Source organism: Myotis nattereri (assembly GCF_964212035.1).
Source record: "Myotis nattereri genome assembly, chromosome: 4".
In the NCBI taxonomy this organism is placed as follows: domain Eukaryota; kingdom Metazoa; phylum Chordata; class Mammalia; order Chiroptera; family Vespertilionidae; genus Myotis; species Myotis nattereri.
Genome location: NC_138079.1, coordinates 110,349,519 through 110,375,459, shown reverse-complemented (window position 1 = coordinate 110,375,459; position 25,941 = coordinate 110,349,519). Strand labels below are relative to the sequence as shown.

At 44.8% G+C, this 25,941-nt stretch overlaps 1 protein-coding gene across 1 annotated transcript in view; it reads right to left on the bottom strand.

Moving 5' to 3' along the window:
- Window positions 1–11,359: 11,359 nt before the first annotated feature.
- Window positions 11,360–25,941, bottom strand: part of CDR2 (cerebellar degeneration related protein 2) — a 46,884-nt gene continuing 32,302 nt past the window's right edge. The window contains exons 3-5 of the mRNA XM_081089376.1: window positions 15,439–15,587; window positions 15,028–15,189; window positions 11,360–13,183 (exon numbers count right to left, since the gene is read on the bottom strand). Of these exons, the coding sequence (XP_080945502.1) occupies window positions 12,349–13,183; window positions 15,028–15,189; window positions 15,439–15,587 (1,146 nt within the window). The 3' untranslated portion in view covers window positions 11,360–12,348. The remainder of the gene's footprint in view (window positions 13,184–15,027; window positions 15,190–15,438; window positions 15,588–25,941) is intronic.

Sequence of the window (25,941 nt, the reverse complement as noted above, 5' to 3'; positions counted from 1 at the left end):
ATTACAGCCCTAGCCGGTGTGGCCCAGTGGACAGAGCATTGGCCTGTGCACTGAAGGGTCCCAGGTTCGATTCATCAAGGGCACATGCCCAGGTTGCAGGCTCAATCCCCAGTAGGTGGCATGCAGGAGGCAGCCAATCAATGATTCTCATCATTGATGTTTTTATCTCTCTTCCTCTCTGAAATCAATAAACATCTATACTAATAAAAGGGTAATATGCTAATTAGACCAGAAATCTTCCAGGCAACCTTCTGGACATCCTTCTGGACCAGCCGTGGGCAAACTACGGCCCGCGGGCCGGATCCAGCCCGTTTGAAATGAATAAAACTAAAAAAAAAAAGACCGTACCCTTTTATGTAATGATGTTTACTTTGAATTTATGTTAGTTCACACAAACACTCCATCCATGCTTTTGTTCTGGCCCTTCGGTCCAGTTTAAAAACCCATTGTGGCCCTCGAGTCAAAAAGTTTGCCCACCCCTGTTCTGGACAAAAGCCACAGTGGCAGGGCCAAGGCAGAGGCAGTTAGGTGTGACCAGGCCAGCAGGGGAGAATGGTTCAGGATTTCGAGTCAGACATCCCCTGATGGGTCCCGGATTGGAGAGGGTTCAGGCCGGGCTGAAGAACCCCCCACCCCACCCCCATGCATGAATTTCATGTACCAGGCCTCTAGTATATATATAAAAATAAGAAATTATATCAAGAATGATAGGAGACATTGAACACACTGTCAAACTACAGTGGGAAGCCTGGGGAGGGTTTGGGGGGGCGGTTAAGAGATCAACCGAAGGACTTATATGTATGCATATAGGAATAACTGGTGGACACAAGACACTGGGGTTGGGGGCCGGGGGAGTGTCAAGGGGGGGGGAAAAGGAGACATATGTAATACTCTTTGTAATACTCAAGAAATAAAAATTATTAAAAAAAAAAGAATGATAGGAGAGGTAGAGGCATGGAATGGGCTGGTCTGACACCCACATGTGGCATGTTTTTAATCAGGAGGGATATTTCTGCTGTGGAAGCCTCCTGTAAGAAGCAAGGGGTCCCAGCCCCACACCAGACTGCCAGGCCAGAGTTCCAGAGCTAGGAAGAGAGGTCCCCATAACTTCAGGCTGTAAAAGCCAGTGGAGATTATGGCTGAGTGACATAGAGACTGCCGGAGAACCAGCCATTCCACTTAAAGGGCTGGTGCACAGACCTACTGAGACTCGATCCCTCTGGCTTCCAGTGCTGGGCAATGGCTTGCAGGGGACTCAGGAACACATGGGGAGGAACTGTATTGTCTGAAATCGGAGCAAGAACTCAGGGCCCACTTTCTTCCCACCAAGGGTGCTCCCAGGGGTCATTGTTCCTATGCTAAGACTTCCCAGGTTGCAGAGCTGACTGGCAGCCATATCTGAGTTTCCATCAGCATGGCCTGGCCCACGGGCCACATGCAGCCTGCAGAAAACATTTATCTGGCCCGCCAGGTGTTTTTGCCGCCGCTGTGTGCATAGGAATTTGTTCATAGTTTTTTTTTAAACTATAGTCTGGCCCTCCAACGGTCTGAGGGACAGTGAACTGGCCCCGTTTAAAAAGTTTGAGGAGAACCAAGATGGCGGCATAGGTAAACACCGGAGTTAGCTGCCTCGAACAACCACTTCACAAATACAACTAAAAGACGGAATGGACATCCACGAGAACCACAGGAAAGCTGGCTGAGGGGAAATTCTTCAACTAGAAGCAAAGAGAACAGCATACCAAGACTCAGAGGAGGCGCAGTGTGGAAAATACAAAGGTGCGGAGGTTGCGCAGAGCGGGCTGGTAGCTGAGGGCGTGGTTGTCGTTTTCAATCAGGAGGGAGGCTCAGGCCCTGAGCTCCAGTTCTGGGCGAGTCTCTAGGGACCCGGACTCAGACGGGAGAAGCGGGACTGTCTGGCATCGGTCGGCACGAGAGGGCAGCTTTCTCTCCGAGGTTTGCAGCGGTTGCTGGGACTCTGAGAGGCAGAGCCTCTGGGGACGGGACTGAGAGCAGCCATAACTGCTCCCTCTGCCTGCCCTGTTTGATCCCGTGCGACCCGCCCCGCCCAAGCCCTCCACAGAGCCATTTGCCGGATAGCCTCAGGCAAAGGCTAGATTAGCACCTCCCCAGAGGACAGAAGTTTTCCCACTGCAGACACAGCTGACTCTCACAGCCAGTTGGCCTGGAGGTCAAATCCCCCCAGTATCAACTACAACAATCAAGGCTTAACTACAACAAGACTGCGCACAAAGACAACTAGGTGGTGCACCAAGAAAGCATAAAAAAAAATGCGGAGACAAAGAAACAGGACAAAATTGTCAATGGAAGATATAGAGTTCAGAACCACACTTTTAAGGTCTATCAAGAACTGTCTAGAAGCTGCCGATAAACTTAATGAGATCCCCAAGAAATCTAATGAGACCCTCGATGTTATGATAAAGAACCAACTAGAAATTAAGCATACACTGACTGAAATAAAGAATACTATACAGACTCCCAACAGCAGACCAGAGGAGCGCAAGAATCAAGTCAATGATTTGAAATGCGAAGAAGCAAAAAACACTCAACCGGAAAAGCAAAATGAATAAAGAATCCGAAAATACGAAGATAGTGTATGGAGCCTCTGGGACAGCTTCAAGCGTACCAACATCAGAATTATGGGGGTGCCAGAAGATGAGAGAGAGCAAGATATTGAAAACCTATTTGAAGAAATAATGACAGAAAACTTCCCCTACCTGGTGAAAGAAATAGACTTACAAGTCCAGGAAGCGCAGAGAACCCCAAACAAAAAGAATCCAAAGAGGACCACACCAAGACACATCATAATTAAAATGCCAAGAGCAAAAGACAAAGAGAGAATCTTAAAAGCAGCAAGAGAAATAAACTCAGTTACCTACAAGGGAATACCCATACGACTGCCAGCGGATTTCTCAACAGAAACTTTGCAGGCCAGAAGGGAGTGGCAAGAAATATTCAAAGTGATGAATACCAAGAACCTACAACCAAGATTACTTTATCCAGCAAAGCTATCATTCAGAATTGAAGGTCAGATAAAGAGCTTCACAGATAAGGAAAAGCTAAAGGAGTTCATCACCACCAAATCAGTATTATATGAAATGCTGAAAGGTATCCTTTAAGACGAGGAAGAAGAAGAAGAAAAAGGTAAAGATACAAATTATGAACAACAAATATGCATCTATCAACAAGTGAATCTAAGAATCAAGTGAATAAATAATCTGATGAACAGAATGAACTGTTGATTATAATAGAATCAGGGACATAGAAAGGGAATGGACTGACTATTCTTGGGGGGGAAAGGGGTGTGGGAGATGCGGGAAGAGACTGGACAAAAATTGTGCATGCACCTATGGATGAGGACAGTGGGTGGGGAGTGAGGGCAGAGGGTGGGGTGGGAACTGGAAGGAGGGGAGTTATGGGGGGGAAAAAGAGGAACAAATGTAATAATCTGAACAATAAAGATTTAATTAAAAAAAATAAAAAGTATGAGGACCCCTGCGGCCTAGAGAGTCCCTGAGACCACACCCCACCCAATTTGCAGCCCCACCCAAACTGTTTACAGTGGCTTTTCCATGTGAATGAACTGTCCTGACTCAGGCTTCAGACATTCCTAAAGTCTCTCAAATAAGCATCAACTGGCATCAGCATGCCCCATACCTATCAGTAAAAGGCCCAAGACTTGGCACTAGCACCAGCCTGCTTTGCTTCACAGTTGGGCCTAGCCTGGGCACTTCCAAGCCCAATACAAGTAGCAGCCATCTGAAGATAGCTCTGTAGCACCTTCCGGGTGGCCTCAGGCAGTGGCTGACTTTGCACCTCCTGGGAGGCCCCAGAGCCAAGTGCACCTGGTGGACAGCTTCAGACCATACCAGATTACAATTCTACACATCCACAGTGACACACTCAAGGGGAAGACTCAGTGAGCACCAAAGCCCCATTGAAGCAATTCCATAGGAGTATCTCCTGCACAGCAGCTCTTCCACTTTATTCGCAGTTGGTCCTCACAGGCAATTAGTCTGGAGGTCAAAATTCCTGCCAGTAACACTAACAGCAATCAAATCTCAACTACAAGACTGCACACAGCCCACACAGGGATACAACTAGAGTGGCTGGGGAGACTAAGCCACTGGGCTCTATGGGACACCTAGTACATAAAGCCACTCTACCAACTCAAGGAGACATAGCAGCTCTACAGGGAAGCAGCCAACATGCGGAGACAAAGAAACATGTCACAAATGAAAGAAATGGAAGCAGCCCTGACTGGTTTGGCTCAGTGGATAGTGTCGACCTGCGGATTGAAGGGTCCTGGGTTCAATTCCAGTCAAGGGCATGTACCTTGGTTGTGGGCACATCCCCAGTAGGGAGTGTGCGGGAGGCAGTTGATCGATGGCTCTCTCTCATCGATGTTTCTAACTATCCCTCTCCCTTCCTCTCTGTAAAAAATCAATAAAATAAAAAAATAAAGAAAATAAAGAAATGGAAGCAAGAAAACTACTGGATACAGATTCAAAGACATAAAAAGGTCCAATCAGAGATGAAGGATACACTAACTGAAATGAATAATTTACTGGGAGTCAACAGTAGAGTAGCAAGCTGTGAGTTTGACATGCTTGGAGTAGAGGATATCGAGAATCAAATTAACGATTTGGAATCTGAGGAAGCAAAAAATATCCAATCAGAAAGGCAAAGGGAAAAAAAGAATTAAAAATATGAAGATAGCTCTGGCCGGTTTGGCTCAACGGATAGAGCATTGGCCGTGGACCAATGGGTCCCAGGTTTGATTCCAGTCAAGGGCACATACCTTGGTTGGAGGCTGGGCCCTGGTAAGGCTGCTGCAGGAGGCAACTGATCGATGTGTTTCTATGACATCGATGTCAAAAGAAACAGAAAACAAAACAAACAGGCAGCTAAGCAGATGAGAGATGATATTTGCAAACAGTAGCTCCGACAAAGGTTTAATTTCCAAAATATGTAAAGAACTCATAAAACTCAACACCAAACAATCCAATCAAAAAGTGGACAGAGGACCTGAAAATACACCTCTCCCAAGAAGACATACAAACAGCCAATAGACATATGAAAAGATGTTCAACCTCACTGGCAATTAGGGAAATGCAAATCAAAACTACAGTGAGATACCCCCTCACACCTGATAAGAGTGGCCATTACCAACAAGACAAGTAATAACAAGTGTTTGGAGAGGTTGTGGAAAAAAGCGAACCCTCATTCACTGCTGGTGGGAATGTAGACTGGTACAACCACTATGGAAAGCAGTCTGGTGATTCCTCGAAAATTTAAGAATAGAGCTACCATATGACCCAGTCATCCCTCTCCTGGGTATAGACCCCAAAAACTTGAAATTATGTATTTGCAAAGATATATGCATTCCTGTGTTCACTGCAGCATTATTCATGGTGGCCAAGACGTGGAAACAACCAAAGTGATAAAAGACTGGATAAAGATGTGATACATATACACAATGGAATACTACTTAGCCATAACAAAGGATGAAATAGCACCATTTGCAACAACATGGATGGACCTTGAGAACATTATGCTAAGTGAAATAAGTCAGACAGAAAAAGCTAAGAACCATTATTATTTCATTATATGTGGGATATAAAACTGAAGCTTATGAACACAAAGAGCAGAGTGGTGGTGCCAGAGGGGGTGGGGGGAGAAGGAGGTCCTAATATGAGGTGACAGGAGAAGATTTGGATGGTGGACACACAGTGCAATATACAGATTTTGTAACATAGAAATCCACACATGAAACCTATATGTTCATGTCGGTCAATGACACCCCAACCGATTTCATAAACAAAAATAAAGACAATGTACAATCTTAAAAAAAATAAAAACAGAAAAACTGCTGAAAGAAGACATAAATAAATGAAAATACATCTCATGTTAATGAACTGTAAGACTTAATATTGCTAAAATGTCAATATTACCTAAGGAGATCTACAGAATCAACACAATCCCTATCAAAATCCAAACGATGGTTTTTGCAGAAATAAATGGTGCTGGGAAAACTGGATATCCACATGCTAAAGAATGAAGTTGGACCCTTACCTAACATATTAAAAAATTAACTCAAAATGGATCAGGACCTCAATGTAAGACCTAAAACAATGGAACTCTTAAAATAAAAAAAGTTTATGCATTAAAAAGACACTATCAACAGAGTAAAATGGCAACATACAGAATGGAGGAAAACATTTGCCAATCATATTATCTGATAGGGAATTAATATCCAGACTATACAGAGAACTTAAATTCAACAAGAAACAACCTGATTCAAAAATGGGAGAGAACCAAGATGGCGGCATAGGTTAACGTCGGAGTTTGCTGCTTTGAACAACTACTTCAAAAGTGAAACCAGAAAACGGAAGGGACATCACCCGGAACCACAGGAACGCTGGCTGAGTGGAGGTCCTACAACTAAGAGGAAAGAGAAACGCATACGGACACTCAGAGGAGGCGCAGTGCTGAAGTCAAATTCTGAGGTGCGGAGTGCGCGGAGTGGGCTGGCGGCGGAGGGCTCGGTTGGCGTTTTCAATCGGGAGGGAGTTGCAGACTCTGAGCTCCAGATACAGGCGAGTCTTTAGGGACCCAGACTCAAACGGGAGAAGCGGGACTGTCTGGCTTCGGTCGGAGCGAGTGCAGCTTTCTCTCCGAGCTTTGCAGCGGGTGCGGGGACTCAGAGAGGCAGAGCCCCTGGGGACAGGACTGAGAGCCGCCATAACTGCTCTCTCTGGCCCACCCTGTTGATCCTGTGCGACCCGCCCCACCCAAGCCCTGCACAGAGGCATTTGCCGGATAGCCTCAGGCAAAGGCTAGATTAGCACCTCCCTAGAGGACAGAAGTTCTCTCACTGCTGACACAGCTGATTCTCATAGCCACTTGGCCTGGAGGTCAAACCCTCCCTGGAATTAGCTACAACAATCAAGGTTTATAAGACTGCGCACAAAGACCACTAGGGGGTGCACCAAGGAAGCATAACAAAATGCGGAGACAAAGAAACAGGACAAAATTGTCAATGGAAGATATAGAGTTCAGAACCACACTTTTAAGGTCTCTCAAGAACTGTTTAGAAGCCGCCAATAAACTTAATGAGATCTACAAGAAAACTAATGAGACCCTCAATCTTATATTGGGGAACCACCCAGAAATTAAGCATACACGGACTGAAATAACGAATATTATACAGACTCCCGACAGCAGACCAGAGGAGCGCAAGAATCAAGTCAATGATTTGAAATGCGAGGAAGCAAAAAACACCCAACCGGAAAAGCAAAATGAAAAAAGAATCCAAAAATGCGAGGATAGCATAAGGAGCCTCTGGGACAGCTTCAAGCGTACCAACATCAGAATTATAGGGGTGCCAGAAGATGAGAGAGAGCAAGATATTGAAAACCTATTTGAAGAAATAATGACAGAAAACTTCCCCCACCTGGTGAAAGAAATGGACTTACAGGTCCAAGAAGCGCGGAAAACCCCAAACAAAAGGAATCCAAAGAGGACCACACCAAGACACATCATAATTAAAATGCCAAGAGCAAAAGACAAAGAGAGAATCTTAAAAGCAGCAAGAGAAATAAACTCAGTTACCTACAAGGGAATACCCATACGACTGCCAGCGGATTTCTCAACAGAAACTTTGCAGGCCAGAAGGGAGTGGCAAGAAATATTCAAAGTGATGAATACCAAGAACCTACAACCAAGATTACTTTATCCAGCAAAGCTATCATTCAGAATTGAAGGTCAGATAAAGTGCTTCACAGATAAGGAAAAGCTAAAGGAGTTCATCACCACCAAACCAGTATTATATGAAATGCTGAAAGGTATCCTTTAAGAAGAGGAAGAGGAAGAAAAAGGTAAAGATACAAATTATGAACAACAAATATGCATCTATCAACAAGTGAATCCAAGAATCAAGTGAATAATAATCTGATGAACAGAATGAACTGTTGATTATAATAGAATCAGGGACATAGAAAGGGAATGGACTGACTATTCTTGGGGGGGAAAGGGGTGTGGGAGATTCTGGAAGAGACTGGACAAAAATCGTGCACCTATGGATGAGGACAGTGGGTGGGGAGTGAGGGCGGAGGGTGGGGCGGGAACTGGGAGGAGGGGAGTTATGGGGGGGGGGAAAAGAGGAACAAATGTAATAATCTGAACAATAAAGATTTAATTAAAAGAAAGAAAAAAAAAATGGGCAAAACCCTAGCTAGTGTGGTTCCATTGGCTGAGCGTCACCCCATGCACTGAAAGGTCACTGGTTCAATTCCTGGTTGGGGCACATGCCCAGGTTGTGGGCTTGATTCCCAATGAGAGGTTGGGCAGGAGGTAGCAGATCCATGTTTTACATTCTCTCTCTCTCTCCCTTCTCCATTCCTCTCTCTAAAGTCAATGAAAACATGTTTAAAAAAATAAAAAATGGGCAAAGGAGTCGAAAAATATTTATCCAAAGAAGATATACAAATGGTCAAGCTCATGGAAAGATTCTCAAAATCACTTATCTTTAGGGAAATGGAAACCAAAATTACAATGAGATACCATCTCACACCCATTAGAATTGCTATTATAAAAAAAAAGGAGCCGAAACCGGTTTCGCTCAGTGGATAGAGCATCGGCCTGCAGACTGAAAGGTCCCAGGTTCGATTCCGGTCAGGGGCATGTATCTGGGTTGCGGGCATACCTCCAGTGCAGGAGGCAGCTGATATATTTTCTAACTCGCTATCTCTCTCCCTTCCTCTCTGTAAAAAATCAATAAAATATATATTAAAAAACAAACAAACAAAAAGGAAATGTGCTGGCAAGGATGTGGAGAAATTAAAATCCTTGTGCACTGTTGGTGGGAATGTAAGGTGGTACAGCCAATGTGGAAAACAGTATGGAGATTGCTCAAAAAATTAAAAACTACCATATCATCCTGCAATTCCACTTCTGCATATATAGTCAAAGAAAACTGAAAGCAGTTTCTTGAAAAAATGTTTTTTTAAAAAATACATTTTTATTGCTGAAACCGGTTTGGCTCAGTGGATAGAGCGTCGGCCTGCGGACTGAAAGGTCCCAGGTTCGATTCCGGTCAAGGGCATGTACCTGGGTTGCGGGCACATCCCCGGTGGGGGATGTGCAGGAGGCGACTGATTGATGGTTCTCTCTCATCAATGTTTCTGACTCTCTATCTCTCTCCCTTCCTTTCTGTAAAAAATCAATAAAATATAAAAAAAACCCCAAACAAACAAAAAATACATTTTTATTGATTTCAGAGAGGAAGGGAGAGGGAGAGAAAGAAACATCAATGATGACAATCACTGATCTGCTGCTTCCTGAATGTCCCCTACTGGAGATTGAGCCTACAACCCAGGCATGTGCCCTGACTGGGAATTAAACCCTGACCTCCTGGTTCAAAGGTAGATGCTCAACCACTGAGCCACATCCGGCTGGGGTTGAAGAAATATTTGTATACACAAGTTCTCAACAGCATTAGTTATAATAGCTAAAACATGGAAGCAAACCAAGTATCCACTGATGTATGAATAAACAATATGTAGCATATACATACAATGGAATATTATTCAGCCTTAAAAAGGATACTCTGCAATATGCTACCAGAGGAGTGAACCTCAAAGTCATTATGCTAAGTGAAAAAAAGATAACTATTGTTTGATTCCACTTATATGAGGTACTTAGAGTAGTCAAAGTTATAAAGACAGAAAGTAAATGGTAGTTGCCAAGGATTGGGTGAAGAATGGAAAGTTATTGTTTAATGGGGACAGAATTTCAGTTTTAAAGATGAATTATGGGGATGGATGTGACGATGGTTGCAAAAAATGTGAATGTATTTACTACCACTGAACTATACATTTAAAAATGATTAAATTGTTATTACACTATGTATATTTTAACCATAATAAATTAAAAAATGAAATCAGCTGGATCAAAGGATTGTCAAGAACAATAAGACACACACACACATACATATATATTTACGAATTTTTTTGGTAGTAGCAAAGACTAGAAGCAATCTACCCACTAGGGAGTATTTAAATGAACTAATACACACACACACACACACACACATATCCATAAACTGGAATACTATACAGCTATCATGAAGAATGTAGGTAGCCCTAGCTGGTTTGGCTCAGTGGATACAGTGTCAGCCTGTGGACTGAAGGATCCCAGGTTCGATTCCAGTCAGGGGCACATGCCTGGGTTGTGGACTCAATCCCCAGTAGGGGGTGCGCAGGAGGCAGCCAATCAACGATTCTCTCTCATAATTGTGCCTGTCTCTCTCTCCCTCTTCCTTCCTCTCTGAAATCAATTAAAAAAATATATATATATATTTATATTTTAAAACATATATATTACATATATATATCTTAAAAAGAATGTAGTCAGTGAGCCTAAGCTCTTCCAATCAAGAGCGAGGACAGATGCTCGTCAGGCACAAACGCACGAGCGGACCACCTGCTCAGTGTTCGTGCGCTCCCCGACCATAGAGTCACATAACGATAGATCATTTCAAAGATTCAGGGTTCCGTAAAGATGGAAGATACAGAAGAGTGCTTACAGTACACTCATTTGTTTAAAAATATGGGTCATAGAAACATATTCATGTATTAATATATACACAGAGTATTTTGGAAGACTATACAAGAAACTTAATTTGTATAGTTGGTTCTGGGGAGGGGATGCCTTGGGAGATAAGGGAAGACAAGGTGAGTTTACAAACTCTTTTAAACTTAAATAATTCAAAAGCAAAATTTTAAAAAGTCAATGCTCATTTAATGTTTGAATATTATGTTTCTTTCCTATAACTGAATGAGAAAATGTTTTGAGAATCAACTGGTCAAAGTGCTATTAATTCAGTACCCAGTCTGATACTCCTAAAATAGTGAAAAATTAGAGTATATAATTTTGAAAATGTTTTCCAATCATATAGTAATTTTAACCAACACTTGTCAGTCTGAGCAGAATTGGTGCTATTACATAATCCCAAGGACTTGTGTAAAAGAAATGGGGGGTGGGAGGAATCACTATCAAGCCTGACCTGAGTGGCTCAGTTGGTTGGGCGTTGGCCCATCCACCAAGGGGTTCATTCCTGGTTTGATTCCCAGTCAGGGCACATGCCCAGTAGGGGACGAGTAGGAAGCAGCCCACAGATGTTTCTCTCCTCTCTCTTCCTAAAAATAATTTTTAAAAAATCATTATCAAATTTCCTAATGTTTGTTGGAAGAAAAAAGAGTGAACAACTAGTTGGTTACAACAGTGAAATGGCTTAAGCTTAAAATAATAGGCAACAGACCCATTTGTTCATTTTCATAGGTAGTTTTATTTGGTTTTTAGAAAAATATATACAATTACTGGAACCACAGTTCTCTTAAATAGTTTTAAATTAAAGTATGCAAGTGCGAGGAGTCATCCATTTCCACAGTTAGAATGATGCCAACACTGTTCAGTAAAGCAGCAGATGGGGTTCCTGCAGCCAAGGCCAACCACTGACAGGAGCCGCAGGCACTGAGCAGGTCAGCAGCTCAGACAGCACAGGAGAGCTTTTCCCCGTTTGTATTTAAGAAAGGAAATAGGTGTGTGCGCGGCTACCCTAACACTGCACTTTGCGTGAACACACCTGGATGGGGGTGCAGGCCTTTGGGGTGGAGCGCAGGCTGACAGGTGGACCTGGGTCCAGCAGAGCTCGCCTTTCTGCAGGGTGCTCAGTGCTTTAGGTCTGTTAGGATCACCTGTCACAGTGCGACTGGTAGCAAAGGAAACTCTAAGGTGTGGAGTATTGGTTAATACTGTTTCTTTGGATTAGACCCCTACTTTCTCCGAAATGGTCTTCCTGAATTCACAGTATCCACCAGTGCTAGGGGACAGCTCAGGTTGGTGGTTGGCTTCCACATTTTTGAGAAGGTAAGCCAGGAGGCAGCAGGGATCGCCTTAGCTCCGCTTCCCCGGCCCTTTCCCAGTGTAGTAGGCACTGTGTATGTAAGTACATCCTGTGGAGGCTCCAGGCCTACCTCTCCAGGAGCACAGCTCTGCCCCCACTGCTTCGGGGCTTCTCAAGAATGGCAGCCTAGTCAGCGCCAGCCAGAGGCCAGTTTGTCATGGGAGGGGGCTTACCGCGGGGCTTAAAGGGACCTGGGTTAGGAAGCTGATACCAGGAGCCATCCTCTTTCCTCACTGTACATACACACTTGCTGAGTCAGCAAAGTAGTGAGCAACTTCAGGCTTTGGGGTCTACAAACATGTCTGAGTGGGAGAAGGGTGATGGGAGATAGGAAATGAGCAGGGGAGCTGGAGGCCCCATTAAGGGGAGGGGAGAGAGCGATATTTCATTCTCTGCTCGTCAATCTCCTGCTTCGTCTTCTGGATGCAGCTGAAGATCTCCTCAAAGAGTGCTTTGTATTCGGGAGGTGGTGTGCTGGTGGGGGACCCAGCAGGCTCGGGGGCCCCAGTGGCGGGTGGGTCCCTGGAAGCTGGGTCCCTGGCTGGAGCCCTGGCAGTCTGCACAGCCTTGTGGGACAGGGAGTCCCCCTCCTGCTGTTGGCACTTCTTCAGCAGCTCCTCGTACTTGGCCTTCAGGGCGCTATACTGTGTGTCCACTTCCTGCAGCAGGGACACACCCCTCTGCTTCACAGCCTTGGCCCTCCGGATGCAGGTCTCCTCGTGGCCCTTCACGATGTCACCGCTGGCCAAGCTGCTGAGCACCGTCTCACTGCTGCTGCGCTTGAGGGGCCTCCGCTGGGCCTCGGGCACCGTCAGCAGCATCTCCTCCAGCAGGCTCTGGCCAGGGTCTTTGAAAGGGACAAACAGGGAGTCGGGTACCAGCTTTTCGACCCCATTCACAAAGGGACGCTCCGCCTGCAGCACCCGCCGCATTTCAGCCACCTCAGCCTCCAGCTCCAGCGCCCGGGCCTGGTAGGCGCCAGTGGCCCCCAGCTGCTGCTCCAGCTCACTGTTCTCCTTCAGCACAAGCCCGTACTCTTCCTCCAAGGCCACCCGCCTCTGCCGCTCCAGGCTCAGCTGTGCCTGCAGCGTCCTCACTGCCTTCTTCAAATGCTTGTTTTCTTCTTCGTCGGGGCTTGGCTGACTTGGCAAGGAAGTGATCTTTTCTGCAAACACATGGTCATACACAAAGTGTCTAGGGAAAATATGGAAAGAATATATTAACCAAGCAGACTGAGAATGGTGAGAGGAAGAGTCGTGATTCTTTTCAGCTAAATATTTTTGAGGAGCTGTGACAGGGACCGAATTTTTGCCTATTCCTCACTAGAGCAATGGCTAAAAAGAAATTGTGTGAAGTGGGCAAATCAAACAGATTTGAAAATAGAATTTTTAGACTAACTTTTTTAAACATGAAAAGTGTCCAGAACACCCATTCCGAAAGACCAGTGGTCTATTAGCTTTCAAGGGAGCCAGAACGGCCAGTGTTCTCGGCCTTGGAGAGGTTAGACTCTCCAGGGTAGTCTTAAAAATTACTGATGCCTGCGCCCTAACCGGTTTGGCTCAGTGGATAGAGCGTCGGCCTGTGGACTGAAGGGTCCCAGGTTCGATTCTGGTCAAGGGCATATACCTTGTTTGCAGGCACATCCCCAGTGGGGTTGTGCAGGGGGCAGCTGATCAATGTTTCTCTCTCATCAATGTTTCTAACTCTCTATCCCTCTCCTTTCCTCTCTGTAAAAAAATCAATAAAATATATAAAAAAAGTTTATTTTTTTTTGAGTTATTACTGTATTTATTTATATATATATATATATTTTTTATTGCTTAAAGTATTACAAAGAGTATTACATATGTCTCCTTTTTCCCCCTGCCCTGTAAAAAAATCAATAAAATATATTAAAAAAGTTTTTTTTTGTTTTTTTTAAAAAATATATTTTATTGATTTTTTTACAGAGAAGAAGGGAGAGAGATAGTCAGAAACATCGATGAGAGAGGAACATCAATCAGCCGCCTCCCGCACATTTCCTACTGGGGATGTGCCCGCAACCCAGATACATGCCCCTGACCGGAATCGAACCCGGGACCCCTCAGTCTGCAAGCCGACACTCTATCCACCGAGCCAAACCAGTTTCGGCAAAAAAAGTTTTTTTTAAAAAAAATAAATTACTGATGTCTGCATCCTCCCCCCCACCGCCCGCCCGCCCCATGCTGACCTAAATGGTCTGCTGCCTGGACTTGGGTTTTTCCAAGCTCTCTGTGTGGTTCATAATATGCAGCCATTGCTGTAGTGGTTTTTAACCAGGAGTGCACATCAGACTCACCTGGCAGCTTTTTACCCACACCCAGAGGTTCTGATTTAGGCTGAGGGAATCACTTGTATTGCAGTTGGAAAAACTCAGCAGGTGATCTGATGAACCAAGCCAAGGGTGAGAACCATCAAACACAGAGCTGGCCCCTCTCTCTGTTCAGGATCCTTGGCAACTTGTAACTGTATTTATCTGTGTGAAGATTTGTTCATCTGCCTCTCATGGGATGGAAAACTCCTTGAAGGAGGGCAGAAGCTATGTCTATTTTACTTGCCACTCTTCATGTCTAGCATAGCACCTGACCACAGCAGGTGCTCAATAAATAGTTTTAAGTAAAAATTCAATCTCATAACTAAATTATAAAGGCATTTGGTTAGGCACAAAAACTTCACTGGGATTTCTGTTTTACTGAAGTTTCAATTTTTTTCTTCACTCTAATGTAAAATATAACCCCCAAATTTGTAGTCTATCAGAAGTACTGCATTTTATCTTAAACTAAGATTTAGCACATTAATAACATGGAAATAAATGCTCCCAAGACTTTAGAAAATGAATTTCCATGAAATTGCTAATGCCCAAGAACTCTATGATTTGCAGTTAGTGGTTTGTTCAAACCACTGGTGGTCTAACAGCCACGTGACGTTTCTGAAATATATTTTGAGTCTACAGGAATGCAGATGGCATCTGTGTGGAGATGCTCCTGCATGTGCATGCGCTGTGGAAGGTGGGCTCTTACTGGCGTAAGTCATACAGCTCTTTCAGACCCGAGAAGCTGGGTGCTGACTTTTGGCCACGCTTCCCCTGGCTCCTTCTCCCTTGGCCAGATGACTTCAGCTCCTCCACTTGGCCCTGGAGGTGATCGATGTTGGCTTGCAGGCATTCGATTGTTTCAGTCAGGCTGCGAGGGAAGACAGAGCCATTGCTGCTTGTCACATGAAATTGAGGGCATAGCAGTGAGGAGAGATTAGCTGCCAGTCGCTCAAACTGGGCTTTCTTAATTGGAAGGGACTGCTCCCTAATCTATTCTTCATAAAGAATTAAACCTTACCCCACACTAACCCAAACCCACGACAGTCATGCTCTATTCTAGTTTACACTAAATGACTCCCGCGCCCTGGGCTTCCTCGATGAATTTTAGAAAGTTTACCTCAGAATCTTCTGCTGTGAGGCCTTGCTGTCGGCAACAAGCTTTTGATTTGTTTCTTCCAGCTCCCTTGCAGTGACATCTAGCTGCTCATAAACCTTCGCGTGCTGCTCATTCATCTGCCGCAGGAGCTCCACCTGCTTGGTCAGGTACTGGAAGAGAAGGTGGATGCGCCCAGTCACACAGTGAACACCCGAGACGCCTGCCGCCCTCCACACCACTGGGGTCCTGCAATGCAATTCTGACACCAACTCCCTGGAGTTAGTGACCCCACAGGTCGTGAGGCTCAGTTTCACAAAACTGCCCACACTTCAGATGCAAGTCCCATGGGTTGCCTGTACTTCTGGCCAACCACCTATAATTTGGAGGTTCCCATGACCTCCCCTTAGGTTCAATAATTTGCTACAACAATTCACAGAACTCAAGAAAGTGCTTCACATGCATTTACTGGTTTATTCATAAAGGAATCAACTCAGGAACAGCCAAAAAGAAGAGATGACAGGGCAAGCTGGGGCTGGGGAGGGCAATGTCCACCCTTCTCCAGACACACCACCCACCCTCCTAGCACCTCGTTTCAGAGTTTCATCAAAGCCTCATTACATAGGCACGACTGATTAGATCATCACCATGTCGCCATTGGTGCCTGAGTGCAATCTCCAGTCCCTGTCTCCTCCCCAGAGGCTGGAGCTGGGCTGAGAGTTCTAGCCTTCCTCTGGCAACCAGTTCCGATCCTATCAGTCAGGACATTCCAAGGTTTTTACGAGCTCTATGCCAGGAACTGGGGACAAAGAGCAAATATGTAATTTCTTAAAAATATATACTAGTATTTTTTTTATTGATTTCAGAGAGGACGGGAGAGGGAGAGAGAGAAACATCAATGATAAGAGAAAATCATTGATTGGCTGCCTCCTGCATGCCCCGTAATGGGGATCAAGCCCGCAACCTGGGCATGTGCCCTGACTGGTAATCGAACTGTGACCTCCTGGTTCATGAGTTGATGCTAAACCACTGAGACACACCAGCCAGGCTGTATAATTTCTATTACACCACAATACCACAGGTTTATTTTATGAAAAGAGGAACTTTAAATCCCAATTAAGCTACCTGTCTTCAGAGAAGGTGAGTCCAGGCCATGCTCTACACGCTCAGTTCCCCTCGTGCTTACCAACCCCCTGTGCACCACGGAGGGCAGTCAAGCCTTACAAAGCACACAACATGCAAAATTCACACTCAGTAGGAAGAATCTCGTGAGAGAGAGAGTGATCTCACAGAGAAAAAGCACAGAAAACATGATCATGTTTAAGCAAAAATTTCATGTTTTACAGAAATAAGAAAGCCTAAAGTGGAGGATTTCAGGTGATTTGCACTTGGAAAAAAAATCATTTTCTTTTTCTCTAAGTAAAAAAAAACCTGAAGGGTGTGGTGATAACATTGATTTAACCAGAAAGATAGTTTAGCTCATTATTCAAAGACTTGTTATTCTTAATTCTGAAAATGTTATCACCATAATCCTTATTCATGAAAAATTACTTATTTTGGTGCTGCTACACTACTTTCTAAATGGCAAGGATAAGGGGAATAATCATAGTCTAATCAATGCCTCGGCATTCAGTTACTTTGATTTCCTACTCGATTCCACCTGAAGACACAGAAACAGTAATATTCCAAATGAAATATTTACAGGACTTCTCTGGAAAGAAAAAAGGTAAGTCTGAAGCATTACAATGACCAAATGGCAACAGACCAAAGATATTACTTTAAAAACACGTTTCTTGGCTTTTTATAGAGCTACTAGAGGCCTGGTGCACAAGATTCGTGCACTGGGGGTGGGGAGTGGGGTTCTTCAGCCCGGCCTACGCCCTCTCGCAGTCCGAAACCCCTCACTCCTTACTGCCTGCCTGCAGCGGAGGTGGGAGAGGCTCCTGCCACTGTCACTGTGCTTGTCAGCCATGAGCCCGGCTTGTGGCTGAGCAGTGCTCCCCCTGTAGGAGAGCACTGACCACTAGAGGGCAGCTCCTACATTGAGTATCTGCCCCCTGGTGATCAGTGCTCATCATAGTGACTGGTGGTTCTGCCATTCAGTTAATTTGCATATTAGGCTTTTATTATATAAGATACAAGTATTTGCAAAGCTAACCGACTTTTCAAACAACAGGGTAAATGATCTGAATGGGCTCTTTAAACAGCAGTGTAGCAGAGCTGGAAGAAAACACATGGCCTTTATTCAAATCTGGTCACATAACTTGGGAGCAACGTGTTGAGAAATCAGCTCTCACAATTTCAACTTCCTCATCTAAACTCTTGGGGCCAAAAGTGGTTTGGAAAATTCTTTAAAATTTAGAAAGACAACATGGCACATGTCACACACACTTTTAACACCTCCAGTGAGGTCTGGGTATCACCCTGTAATCAAGCATTAATATTTCTGCATCAACAATTATGGTAAAGAGCATAAATAGTCTCAGTTCAGGGTTTGCTGCCAAATAAATTGCTGCAAACTTAAGGGGAAAAAATCTTGTTTTATAACCCTTTTGGGTTCAGAATTGTACAAGAGAGGTTGAAGATCGGTTCACATCCACTTGTAGGTACTAATGAAAGGAGATAAGCAGCACAGTGCATGATCCCTGTGGAGTCTGTGCCTACTCTTTGCTCCAAGTCCCACTGGTTCTCCTGGTCCCTGGGACACTGACCAGTGAAGTCTCTTGGAAGAAGCCTTTCAGAACTGCAGGGGGGTGCTCTTAATCTTGTCCTCTGGCTATCAATGTCACAGCAGATTGCTGTCACTGACAGGCATGTGTTCAATCTCTGGAGTGGAAAAAAGGTTTAGAATTACAGGAAAATGTCCTATCTAATAAAGAGGGAATATGCTAAGTGACCCCCATGCCGTCGCAAAGATGGTGGCGCCCACAGCCACAAGATGGCCAGTGGGGGAGGGCAGTTAGGGGCGACCAGGCCAGCAATGGAGGGCTGTTGGGGGCAACCAGGTCTGTAGGGGAGGGCAGTTGGGGGCGATGGGGCTGGCAGGGAAGCAGTTAGGCGTCGATCAGGCTGGCAGGGGAGTGGTTGAGGGTGATCAGGTTGGCAGGCAGAAGCAGTTAGGGGAAATCAGGCAAGCAGGCAGGTGAGCGGTTGGGAGCCAGCAGTCCTGGATTGTGAGAGGGATATCCTACTGCCCACAGGGATCGGGCCTAAACCAGCAGTCGGACATCCCCCAAGGGGTCCCAGATTGGAGAGGGTGCAGGCTGGGCTGAGGGACACCACCGCCCCCCCCCCCCTTGCACAAATTTTGTGTACCATAGTTTCAGAAAACTTTCAAGTTACTTTATACCAAGTATAGGAGGACCAGTTGGTGTCAGGATGGCCGAGTGGTCTAAGGCGCCAGACTCAAGCTCCGCTTCCCAAGTATAGGAGGACCGGAAAATGGCTGCCGACGGGAAGGCAGGCTGCAAGATAGTGCGCGAGTGGGAGAACAAAGGGAGAGTCTGTGGTCGCACGGGGAGTGTGTGTTTGTGAGTTGAGGGACAGCTATACTCCAGGGGACTGTTGGGGACTGCCGGACGGGGTTCCCCTGACTGGACAGCTTCCATGCTGTTGGGATCCCTCCCGGAGCGACCAGCTCTGACGTGAAGACCATGCCATCTTGAAGGGGAGAGGTGATGTTGTCAGAAGCCTGAAAATACCAGGAATCTACAACAATGGCACCCGGCTAACTGTGAGCCTGGGAACACCGGTCCCCAAGTGGCCGAGCACGTGGATTCGAAGGAGCTCTGCACCCCCTCACGGGAAGGTCAGAGTTCGCCTGGGTTTCGGGCAGGACAGAGAAACGCGTGTGGCGAGAGCTGGAGGAAAAGTCCGTGGCTGTTGGGGCTGGCATGATCCGCGAATGATGAAGGGGATCTTCAGGGCTGCTAACAGAAGGGAACTCTACAAACAACAACCCATAACTGAACTGGGTGCAAAAGGGCAGCCTAAAAATTTTAACAGTGTGCCGGCTGCTGAGACCCAAGGGGAAAAAAGAGTGCACAGACTTGCACTGGAGTTCATGCTCTTACTCTGGCTTGTTTTCTCACTCTCTCTTTTTTTAATTTTTCTTTTTCTTCTTTAAAACCTTGCTTTTGATTACTAAGCCCAATACATAGGATCACCCAATTGGGGACACTCTAAGAAACTGCAGGGGAAAGTTGTTTTTGTGGAACCTGGGGATCAGAGTGGGGAATAAAGATCAGAGAATCATCTCTGGGGCAGCCCATTCCCCCAAACCAGTATTAAGTGCCACAGGGAAAACAAAATCTAAACACTAGCTAGAGAGGACCTATAGACACGGAGATCAATCCAGAAACACTGCCACCCAGGGGTTGAATCACAAGTTGACTCTTGTGTAAACACAAATAAAGGAGTATAAGAAACAAAGAAGTACTGCCTGCTTGAAAGTCAGGACTGTGGCTTATAATACAGAGGAGCAGTGGAACGCAGGAACTTCAATACTGTCCTGACTAGGAAACAGATGTGCCAAACAGAACAGTAGAGGAAATGAATGACCTCCACTACTCCACATTTTTATTTTTTTTCATCTTTTACTTAAGAAACTAAATTTTTTTTCTTTTTTCCTCACTTGATTTTACTTTTTTAATTATTACACTTTTATTTTTAATCAGTATTATTACTACTACTATTTTACCTTTTTTTTTTTTTTTTTAAAAAGTGTAATTTTATTTTCTCTTTATTTTGGTATTAGTGTTCTATATTCTATTTTCATCTTTCCTTTAGCATCATTTTACGCCATCTCAACTTTACCTTTATGCCAACACTCTCTTCCTCACTTTTCTCCTTTTGTTGTCCTGTTTCTCTTACCCTATTCCTGCTTTAGATTTCCCCTATTCCTTCTTTTTACCCCGTTAAAATTTCACCCTACTTATATATCTAATTTCTAATCCCCTGCTCTAAGTCCATACACACCTCTCTATTCTTTCTTCACTATCCAAATTTTTTTCTCTGTCGTTTTGTTGTTGTTTGCTTGATTGTTGAATATATTGTGTTTTTTTATGCTTGTGAGATTGTTTCACTTTTTCTTTTTTTGGTTATTTTTTGCTGTTTTCCCTCGCCTCACTTGATATTAGTTGTTCTTTGTAGTCTGCATTCATCTCTACGTTTGTTGCTGGCTTTTGTTGGGATTAGTGGCTGTTCTATTGGAGTTTTCTCCCCATAGAAATAGTTTTTTCCCCTCTTCTATTTCATTCTTTCTTCTCTCTCTTACTTTTTTTTTCCTTTTCCCAATTTCATTTTTGCACTTTCCCCCCTCTTTTTCTTTTTCTCTTCTTCTCTCTCTCTCTCTCTCTCTCTCTCTCTCTCTCTCTTCTTTCTTTCCTGTCTTCCTCCCTCTTTCCCTCCTTTCTTTTCTTTTCTTTCCTCTTTCTTTTCCTTCCTTCTTTCCTTCCTTCCTTCCTTCCTTCCTTCCTTCCTTTCTTATCCCAACTCTCTTTTCTCTGGTGATCACCTTTATTTGGGGTTATTAGTATTGTGAATACATTTGTGTTCAGTGCCTTGTGCGTTGTGCGTTGGTGTGTTGTATTTTGTGCCTTTAAATCAACGCAGGAGAGAGAGAACTACATAAGCAGACACCCGGAGAAGAGAGATCATGGGGAGGCAAAGAAACAGCCTGCATATGAAAGAAAAACAGGTATCACCAGAAAAGGAAGTAAACGAAATCGAGGCAAGCAACCTGTCAGAGAAAGAATTCAGAGAAATGGTCATAAGGTGGATGAAAAGAATGGAAGACAAATTCAACAATATGTGTAAGAACCAAGAGGAAATGAAAAAGAACCAAGAAGAAATGAAAATGACATCACTGTTATAAAGAACTCAATAGAAAGCATCAACAGTAGACTAGAAAAAGCAGAGGACCGCAACAGTGAGCTAGGACACAAGGTAGGAAACAATACCCAAGCAGAGCAGCTTCTAGAAAAAAAAAAAATTAAAAAGCAGGAGGAGAGCCTAAGAGAGCTTTGGGACAACATGAAACAAAACAACATCTGCATAATAGGGGTGCCAGAAGGAGAGGAAACTGAGCAAGGAATAGAAAACCTGTTTAAAGAAATAACGACAGAAAACTTCCCTGATATAGGGAAGAAAAAACTCATACAAATCCAAGAAGCTCACAGAGCCCCAAACAAAATGAACCCCAAAAGACCAACGCCAAGGCACATTATAATTAAATTGGCAAACTCCAACAACAAAGTAAGAATCTTAAAAGCGGCCAGAGAGAGACAGAAAGTTACCTATACCAAGTATAAGTCTCAAATACTCTTTGGGACCTATCCACAACAACTTAAAAGAAGGCTAATGCATGGACCAGACACTACATATTAATATACAACTGGAACTGTTCCTGCCTCGTGACTGAAATATTCCTATCTTTGCAGGACACATCTACCCCATAAAGGGCAGGTGAGAAGCCAATTCCCACAGTAGCCTTTGGGTGGGCAAAGGCTCAGAGAAAAAAGACAGCCAAATGGGAGACAGTGGGCTAGTGGCTAAGAGCATAGGCTTTAGGATCAGAATCTGGTTTGAGGTCCCACTTTGCCATTTTTAACTGGGTGACTTTCAGCAAGTAACTGAATTTTTCTAAGGTGAGATGACCTTATCATCTACCTCATAAAGGTGCTATGTCTGTAAAAGGTTCAGCATGGTATCTGGCATATGAAAAAACTGTTCAATAAGAGGTAACTATTGTTATCTTTATGTAGTTCCAGTTTTCAAACTTTACATGTGCCAAGATTCACCTGGAGGATTACTGAAGTATAGAAACCTGGGCCTTTCCCCTAGAGTTCTCATTCAGTGAGACTGAAGTAAAGCCAGAATTCTACATTTTTAGCAAAAACCCAGGTGATGTTAGTACAAGTGGTTCATGGATCACAATTATTAGAGAAATATTGATTTTGGACGTGGAAAATCCTGGAAGCTTCCCCTCTCCCAATGTCCTTTTCTTGGGTCTGGGAGATAGAAGCATTCACTTGGATAAACAAATAATTTAAAAATATTTTTTTAAAATATATTTTTATTGATTTCAGAGAGAGATAGGAACATTAATGATGGGGATCATTGGTTGGCTGCCTTCTGCACACGCCCTACTGGGGATCGAGCCTGCAACTCAGCCATATGCTCTTGACTGGAATCAAACCTGGGACCCTTCAGTCTGCAGGCTGACGCTCTATCCATGGAGCCAAACTGACTAGAGCTAAAAAATACTTTAATTGATTGACTTGAGAGAATGAAAAACATTAATTTGTTGTTCCACTTATTTACGCATTTATTGGATTCTTGCATGTGCCCTGACTGGGGATCCAACACACAACCTTGGTGTATCAGATGATGCTCTAACCAACTGGGTTACCCAGCGAGGGCAACAATTCTTAAGCTTAACCTAACCATTTCCCTTCTGAGGACTTAGTTTAGTTGCAGTTAGTCATTAAGATTAGGCTACAGCCCAGCAGGGGCTCAGTAGTTGAGTGTCGACACATGAACCAGGAAATCATGGTTTAATTACTGGTCAGGGCACATGCCCAGGTTGCAGGCTTGATCCCCAATGTGGGGTGTGCAGGAGGCTGCTGATCAATGATTCTCTCTCATCACTGATATTTCTATCTCTCTCTCCCTCTCCCTTCCTCTCTTATAAGTACCGCGCGCTAACCGATTGCGCCACTGGAGCTCCGATGAGATCAATAAAAATATATTTTTAGAAAAGATTAGGCTAAATATTAACTGTATACAGTAGCATTCTCTACCATGTTATATTTTGATGTTTTTAGAATTATAATCCTCTGAAATCACATACTACTTACCTTAACCTCTTCCTAGCTTCTCAGCCCACCCAAATATTGAGTCTTTACAGATGGATAATCTTATCTACTACGTTATTAAACTTTCTATTATGGATAATTTCAAACATACAGTCAATCTTGTTTCATCGCTTCCATATTTCTCATCTTCAATCATTTTAAAGCAAATCTAAGACATCTAATTCAAGTATATACATATCTATGTATTTCTAAAAGATACTTTTAATTTAACCATAATTCCAATCAACCTAAAAACTCCAATAATTCCTTAATATCATCTCCATCTCTCATGTTTCAGTGTTAATCCTTTCCCAACTGTCTCTTAATGTTTTTCCAGCTTCATCTGTTAGCTATTGTCTTCCTTATTTCACACTCAGTGGGTACATTTACCCTAAAGTTTTGGAGCTGCTTCACTCATGGTTCCTTGTCCTTTAAGACCTTTACCCTACTCTCCACTCACCTTTCTAATCCAGCAGTTAAACTGGGGTTCATGGATAAAATTGAGAGGGTCTTGTAAACTTGGATGTGGGGAAAGTTACACCTTCATCTTCACTACCTTCTAAATGAAATTTAGCATTTCCTTCTATTATGAACTAGTGGCCCAGTGCACAAAATTCATGCACATTAAAAGGAAATTAGAGGAAATATTTTAATATTGCTATTTGCCCTTTCTCTATAATAGAAGTGTCTGGCTGGCCCCACCCCCATTGGGCAACACCAAGACCCGGCCGGCCCCACCCCGTCAAGCCCCACCAAGTGGGGGACGCAGCCTACATCTCACGGCGCCAGGGCAGGAGGGTGTGGCCTCAGGTCCCCTGGCCCCAGCCCGCGCCACACAGTCTCACCCAGACCCACCGCACCACGAGACCCCAGACCTGCCACGCCGGGGGACCCATCAATGCATCTCCTGGTGACCAGTCGTTTGGTCATTACGGATGAAAATAAAGTCATGCATTTAAGCATGCACATTCATTTTCAATGTCTGATTTGTCTACGTTCTCTAAATTGCAAAACAAATAACATCTTCAGCCAGATAGCATCATAATGCCAAGTTCTTTATATAATGACACATACCATCCTCTCCACTCAGTATGCTCCATTTGAATGGATTAAATGTATGCATCTCATATGAAAGGCACCACTGCTTGCTCTTAATAAAGGAAGCATTAGCTCATTACCTAATGCCACAAGTAGTTTAAATGGCATATACTGAGTTGAAGAACAGAAGGAAAAATAACAACAAAAAACAATGTTCAGTGCTGTGGATGGCAGAACCTCTCCCTTTCCCTTTGTTTTTTTCTGCTTTTCCCATGAACCTATTTGCGCTCTCCTCAAAATCAACACAGAAGACAAAATCAGATGCTGTAATCTGCACTTTATAGTGCCATTTGAGTACAAAGAAGTGCTTTCCAATCATCATCATTATTATTATTAATTATTATTTAAATCAATGCAGCTCAAACTTGCTCCCAAAGTTCCAGGAGGCAGGCCAACGTGGCTGTGCAAACACACCTTTGCTAGGTGCTGTCACGCTTCCGAGTTGGGGCAGGGAAGATGCCAGGTGTTGCTGGAAACGAATCAGCTCTCCTCTCTACATAGCGGGAGTCTTTTCATTATAAAATGCAAAGCAGCAGTCATTTTCCATTACCCCCAGCCCCAGCCCTCCTCGTCTGGGGGCGTACGAAGGGGCTGGGAGGATATTTACTCTCGGCTCTTTGATTTCTCTTATTTAACAGCCCAGTGGCAGCGCTTCTCTGAGCGCAACGCCAGCGGATCAGGGCTAGCCGCACCTGGAAGGCAAGCGGCAGAGCTGACCAGGGGCTTTGACCAAGCTCGAGCTGGGCTTGGGACATCGGGAAGCTGAAGGAGCCGGTTTAGGAAACCAGCGTATGTGGTGGTTCCCGGCACGCTATGTCGCTGTGTCGCACCGCAGTGCTTGGCTTCCCTCCACTCCTGCAGCTGGGAGAGTTGAGGCTGAGTGTTGGTGAAACTCGCTCACCTGTCGGAACCTGGGTTTGGGCAAGGAGCAGGGCCTGGTGGCCAGAGCGCACGGGTCACAGCAACCTCGTCAGGCGGCTCTCCTCACGCCCAGACATCACAGCCAGGGTGCAGGTGTGGGGGCCGCTCCCGAAGACTCTAGGCCCCACCCCCACTCCGCACCCAAGCTCCCCGCTCTCCCCCTTTCACCCACAGGCACCACCGGCGAGGTGTGCCCTAAGGCTTGGTGTGCAGACACCAGGGTTGCAGGTTCAAGATGCTCCGCCTCCTCCTGGCACTTTGAGCCATAAGCGCCGGCAGGGGCCTTTCCACTCGGTCTTGGTCTTTGGTCACTGCTGAGGTTTTCTGGACTCTCTAGGCCAGGGACAGCCAGGACCTTCGCCTCTGACCAACACTGTGCCTGCAGCCTGCTTGGGGTACCCCCAGCCCCGGGAAAGCGTGGGGGAGTGGCCGGCCTAGGTGAGATGCTGCGGGGTAGTGTGGGAGGTTGGCTAGCCGCCCCACCCTCAATTGGGGTGGGAGAGGCTGACCAGGGGTGGGGCCGGAGGAGGGGCTGGGTTTGCTTACGACTGGGACAGACTGTGCTCGCAGCCCCGCCCACACCTCGCTGTGCACGCAGCCTGCTGATTGGTCCTTACATGACAGCGTCCCAACAATTTGCATATTACCCTAT